The following is a 6739-nucleotide window of genomic DNA, read 5'->3' on the forward strand; positions in this document are numbered from 1 at the left end:
TCGGCGAGTGCATGAGCCAACTCGACGAGTCAGCTAGGGTTTGCCTCGATATACTGGACGTGCTACCACTCGGTGAGTTGATGGGACAACTCGACTTGTTGAGTTGTAATTCCCCGATACTTATGAGAAAATGAAGGAACTCGACGAGTCGCGTAGAGGTACTCGACGAGTCTAGTCAAAATGGACTGTTGACTTGAGCGTTGACTTTCGTTGGCTTTTAGGGTTTGGTCAATTGTGGACTTTAGAGGCCATGGAGGGGTAAAATGGTATTTTCACAATTTTAAGATTTAGTGGAGAAGTTAGTTTAGCATCGCAGAGTGGTTATTACTAATTTCTCATTAGATAATTATATTATGTAGGTGGAGTCTAGATTGTTCGTGGGGTGCTAGGTCCACTTGCTTACTTCCAAGGTGAGTCTTCTCACTATACTTACCTGAGTGGTAATATTGTGTGACCGAAGGGTCTTGTATGCTTATACTGAGTTATGTGATATCATGCATTATGTCTTTGTGATTTATGTTGTATATTATTCTGAACTTTATGAGTTAGGACCGAAGGGTCCAACCTGAGTTGTGGGACCGGAGGGTCTCCACTGAGACACATTGACCGATGAGTCTTTATCGAGATATAGCCATGAGAGGCTAACGATATGTGTGTGGTATTTTGGAGAACTCATTAAGCTTTGTGCTTACCGTGTTATGTGATATGTGTTTCAGGTATTTTTCAGGATAACGGGAAAGCATCGGCTTGATTGTACACACGAGATGGAGTTCATGTTTTACAGGATCCTGGATTATTATCTAATAATTATTGATTTGTATTTTGTGATAATTTAATCAATTGTGGATTTTTGAAGAATTATAATTGGAATTATGTGATTTTGAAAATGAAAAATTTATCTGGAAATTTATAATGTTACATACATACTTTCGATGATAGGTTATTTATAACATTCTACTTCTATTTGTTCCTATTATATCATTAGCTATGAAAATTCTTTCCAATTATAACTATGAAAGTGTATAGCAACTCAATTTATAGCATATTTTCTTTTCTCACAATTTCTTAAACAACCATCAATTTTTTTAGGTCTCTAACAATAAGTATTTAATAACCATTTTTTTGTCACTAATTATCTAAAATAATGATGACTTTCATTGATTAGTGACGAAATCGATTGTCACAAATTTAATGACAAATATATTTTAGTCTCTATTTAGTGACCACTTATATATTTTGTCACTAAATCACTTTTGTAACGGACTTATAATGACGACTTGATACTTGTTAACTAAATCACTTAGTGACGACTCCTATTGTCGGTGACCATTTTACCGTCGTCCTAATTGGCATTTTTTTAGTGATATGGAGCCGGACTAAGTAAGAGATTTATAGTCGAATTAAAATTTATTTAGGTAACTTTTTAATACGAAATAGGATTCAGCTGAGTTAAATGGTGAATATATTTTATCATAATCTGTTTTATATATAAATAATGTAATATATTTAATTGTAAAAATTATATTACAAAATAAAAAGTTTACCTTATCTAATAAATAAAAATAATTTTTACCATATATAATGTTCTCATTAAGTTTGATACATGTCCTATTTTTGAAAATTTTAGAATCATTGTTTTCACACTTATCAACTTTTTATTTTTATTTTTTATTTTATTTAAATTTTAAATCAATATTTTAGTGAATATATATATATATATATATATATATATATATATATATATAAATGGTCATTCATTCTATTATATTTCAGAATAAATGCATATTTTCTTTCTTTTCTCTTTCAAAACTTCTAGAATTAAATCTAAAATCACTATATTACATATCACTTTTTTAAAATGTAAATAATTTTTATTAGATTATATTGGTTATATTTTTTGTATTTCTATGAAAGTATTACTTTATTAAATATGTAATTTATAAAATGTTATATTAAATTTTTATTTTTAACGAAATCATGTAGTACACTAGGCTTGGCAATTGGGTTAAGTTCGGATTGACGGGTCACGGGTTGGTGGGATGATAGGTCAAAAAACATAAATTCAACCCAACCCATATAATATATGGGTTGATGGGTTGGCGGGTCACGGGTTGGTGGGTTGGAAACCTCAACCCAACCCAATCCATATAACATGTTTAAGTATATGGGTTCGCGGGTTCACAAGTTTGTGGGTCAAACCCAACCCATATAACCAAGGCCGGTCCAAACATATACGGGGCCCGGGGCGAAAAGAAAAAAAGGGACCCTTAAAGACAAATATAATAACGATTAAAAAAATATCATTTATTATTCACTGTAAACGTGTTCAATTAGCAATAAAAAGCAACCCAAATTGTTTATCTTTTCAGCTAATTTGAGTTTGAATCAACTTTAGGTTCTAAAAATCATTTACGTAATAATTAATATATATATATATATATATATATATATATATATATATATATATATATATATATATATATATATATATGCACTAGATAGCCCATAAATTTTGGCCCCCCTGAATATAACCCATTTAATAAATAAACAACGCATTTTAAAAATAAGGTTTTTTCAACAAAAATTCATAAAATGATTAAAGTAATTAACATAAAAAAAGGGTTTTCAACATAATTAAATTCATAAAATCAATAACATTCAAATAAAAATGAATAAATGAAAACATTCATACAAAGTAGAAGTGTTATTCGTTCGTGACTCGTGAAAATAACGACATGTATTTTTTCTTTTTCTGATTAATGAACCACAAATACAGATTAGTCACATATGAATACGGAAATAATACAATGATACAAAATATTATGAATACGACAATCAAATTTCATTAATAATTAAATATATAATTTTTTAGATGTATTATATATATATATATATATATATATATATATATATATATATATATATATATATATATATATATATATATATATATATATATTTATTACAATGATACAGAATATTATGAATGCGGATGGAAATCAAATTTCATTAATAATTAAATATATCATTTTTTAAATGTATATATATATATATATATATATATATATATATATATATATATATATATATATATATATATATATATACGGGTTGGTGGGTTGACCCGCGAACTCAAACAGATAACTCAACCCAACTTATGAAATAAATGGGTTGGTGGGTTGACGGGTCAAAAATCTCAACCCAAACTCGTCTATTTTCGGGTTGGGTTAGTATCGGGTTACGAGTTGGATCGAGAGTTGCCACCCTATAGTACACGGGTTTATAATTTGATTATTGTTAATATAACAATTTAAGCTATAGTAAATAAATAAGAACTTTCAACCTACCAACTCAATTTTATGTATGATCAAATTATAATATTTATTAGTTTAATCCGTTGAAAACATAATAAATAGCAACTTAAACCAACTTATTTAATTTAAACGAGTCCAACCTGACACCTATATAGATGCTTATAAATACCACCAAACATAATATATATATATATATATATATATATATATATATATATATATATATATATATATATATATATAGAGAGAGAGAGAGAGAGAATTACATGAATGGTCCTTATGGTTTACTGTAATTTGTGCATTTGATCCCTAACTTATTTTTTTAACTTGAAATTTTCCTATTGTTTGTTTTTGTTACGCGTTTGGTTCCTATCTTACCTAAAAAGACTATTTTTTCTTTGTTTTTCTAATTTATTTAAATAAACACCCTAACGTCACCCCTCTCACCTTAATTACTTTACTTACATCTCCGTTTTTCTTTATTTAAATGATAGTATTTTTAGGTAAGACAGAAACTAAACATATAACAAAAACAAAAAATAATGACAAAATGTGTAACAAAGACAAACAGTAAGGACCTTACGGGTTAAAAAAATAAATTAGGGACCAAACAAATACATTACCTCAAATCGTAGGGACCATTCTTGTAATTTACTCGTATATATACCATCTTTCTCCCCCGATTAAAACTTTGTACAGAATTATTTTCCATCACATGACGAGACCCACAGATGAAAATTTATATGCAAATTTGAAACTTGAAAGCGACGAGAAATAAAAACTATTGATGAGAATTGGATCAACATTCTTGGATTTATAGAAGGAAAGATCATTAGATTTCTTGCTTTCAACCACTTCTTTTGAGATTATAAGCTTTCTTTTGCTGAATCAATGGAGGGGCATCGAAGGGTGGTTTGTGGTGCAACTCAAATAATCGGTTTGCTTGCATTCATCTACTTGTTTTACACTCAATCTTTTGCATTCAACCCCATCAACTTTTGCTTCGGTATGTTTTAGTTTTTGAGTTTTATCTAAATTTAGTATATGAGATTTTCTTGTAGATATATATACGTAAGAGATTTGTTTGAAGTATTGTGTATCTTGTAGGAAATGGAGATTTGTCTGCTACGTTAATGGATGGAGTTGGCGTTCTTGAAGATGACTTTCAACCATTTCTTAAATCCCTTGTAGGTTAGTCACCATTCGTGCCTCTTACTCACTCACACTGTCACACACCCCACAAACCACCACCACCACCACCACTATCTACCACCACCATTGTGCACCACCATGTTTAAAAATGCGGTATTAAAATACAGTAAAAACTATAAAAACTATAAAAAAAAAAAAAAAAAAACTATATAAAATGGATATTAAAAAACTATAAAAAAAATATATGATTAGCATACGACAAGAAGTCAAAAACTATAAAAAATGGATATTAAAATACAGTAAACTCTAAAAGACAAATATTTGCCAGCAAATAAATGTACTTATGTGGCCTACTGCTTTTACATAAAAACGTGTAAGCATCTAGAGTAAATAGGAACTCATGGCTAAATTAAAAGATGGGAAATAGTTGGTTAGTTGTGTCATGTGTTTATTTTTATTTTTTTGTTTTGTTTATTCATTTATTTTTTATTTTTTAATTTTTTTATGTGTGTGTGTTGATTATATGACTAATAAAAATTAAATCACATATTTGTTTGTGTTGAAACACAGGAGATTATGATCTACGAAATCTTGACACGAGTGGCTTCGCTTGTGATGCTACACTTCACCCGTTGGTTTGTGTAGCAATTAATCACGTAAAGATAGATATCAAAACCATGGAAATTTATACGTCTACTCGATTCAATTCGACTAATTATACCGATTTTTTGGTTAAAGAGGAGGAAAAAATTGTACAAGTGCGTCCATATGCATGGCACCAATCTGATCTCTTGAAAAATGTAACTCCGGTCAAGTTCCTCCGTGAACGACAACAAACTCCGGCAAGATATTGTGAATACAACCATAAAGTTCCAGCAGTTGTCTTCTCATCCGGTGTCTTCGCAGGAAACACATTTCATGAATTCAATGAAATCATCATCCCATTATTCATCACTTCTCGACTATTCAAATCACGAGTTCAGTTCATTTTCGTTGATTACAACCCTTATTTGGTAGAGAAGTTTAAACGGATTTTCACGAGCTTATCGCAATACGATGTCTTGAATCCAATGGTGAACAAGAGCGTTCATTGCTTTCCCGGAGCTGTGGTTGGGCTCAAGTTCCATAACTTTTTAGCCATAAATTCGTCTGAAGTTCCCAAAGGGAACTCCATATTTGAATTCAGAGCTTTCCTCAGAGCAACGTATGGTTTGACGAGCATGAATGTTTCCGAAACGGGTTCTGCAACACCGAAGTTGCTTCTTGTGTCTCGCAGGAAAACAAGGTCGTTCACCAACGAAGATGAAATGGTCGACATGATGGAGGAATTAGGGTTTGAGGTAGTGGTGGTGAGGAGTAACAAAAAGATGTCAAACTTGGATAAATTTGCAAAGCTGGTGAGCACCTGCAGTGTTCTCGTCGGAGCTCACGGCGCCGGGTTAACAAACCTGGTGTTTTTGCCAGCGGGAGCGGTGGTCGTGCAGGTGGTGCCACTAGCGCTGGAGTGGCCTTCGACGGTTTATTTTGGTGAACCGGCGCCTGCTATGGGGTTGCATTACTTGGAGTATAAGATTGGACCGGAGGAGAGTTCGCTTATTGACTCGTATCCACGTGATGACCCGGTTATTTCGGATCCAGGATCTGTATTCGCTAAAGGGTATTATTTTGGAAAGCAGACGTATTTAGATAGGCAGAATATAAGGGTTGACGTGAATAGGTTTAAGGATACTCTTATTGAAGCACTTAGACTACTCGGACAAACAACCCCTTAAGCCAAACGATGATGCTTTTAGAGGAGTAATTTTGTGGGTTAATTTTATTATTCTATTTAAATTGATATATGGTATTCATTAATGTATAATATTTTATTCTTATACAATTTTTCTTAATTGTAATACTTTTCGGACATTTTGGTGTAGTCTTTATGTCTTGTTCAATAAACACAAGCCCGTTTTAATGTGGAGATAAAAAGGGCAATCCTTCATGGCCCAATAATCTTAGGGGCCTATAAATATTACTGAAAGTTTAATATACGTATATAAAATCATTAATTGTAATATACTTATATGTGATAGTTAACATTACTAAAATTATCCATCAACTACAATCATCTTGGAGAAAGGTAACGTAAGATGGCCCAACAGATCCCAAAACAACTAAGCCCAAAAGATGGCCCAAACGAAGCATAGACACCGAAATCACATCTTGCTGAGTACACGGGGCGTACTCAACTTGTACGCTAAGCATACTGGCTTAAGGGCTTGTGCGCTGCG

At 31.6% G+C, this 6739-nt stretch overlaps 1 protein-coding gene across 1 annotated transcript; it reads left to right on the forward strand.

The window, feature by feature from the left end:
* Nucleotides 1-4025: 4025 nt before the first annotated feature.
* Nucleotides 4026-6373, forward strand: LOC145014155 (alpha-1,3-arabinosyltransferase XAT2-like). The gene is made up of 3 exons (XM_078972527.1): nt 4026-4320; nt 4422-4505; nt 5037-6373. Exons 1-3 carry the CDS (start codon nt 4206-4208, stop codon nt 6236-6238), a joined length of 1401 nt encoding a protein of 466 aa, XP_078828653.1. The 5' UTR covers nt 4026-4205; the 3' UTR covers nt 6239-6373.
* Nucleotides 6374-6739: the final 366 nt, after the last annotated feature.

The sequence above is a fragment of the Lactuca saligna genome, chromosome 9, assembly GCF_052625555.1.
Source record: "Lactuca saligna cultivar CGN05327 chromosome 9, ASM5262555v1, whole genome shotgun sequence".
In the NCBI taxonomy this organism is placed as follows: domain Eukaryota; kingdom Viridiplantae; phylum Streptophyta; class Magnoliopsida; order Asterales; family Asteraceae; genus Lactuca; species Lactuca saligna.

What these genes read in the sequence shown, in the direction of transcription:
- LOC145014155 (XM_078972527.1), top strand. Translation starts at nt 4,206, where the DNA reads ATGGAGGGGCATCGAAGGGTGGTTTGTGGTGCAACTCAAATAATCGGT. An exon ending in CCCCATCAACTTTTGCTTCG is followed by an intron (nt 4,321 to 4,421) that starts GTATGTTTTAGT and finishes TGTATCTTGTAG; the next exon opens with GAAATGGAGATTTGTCTGCT. An exon ending in ATTTCTTAAATCCCTTGTAG is followed by an intron (nt 4,506 to 5,036) that starts GTTAGTCACCAT and finishes GTTGAAACACAG; the next exon opens with GAGATTATGATCTACGAAAT.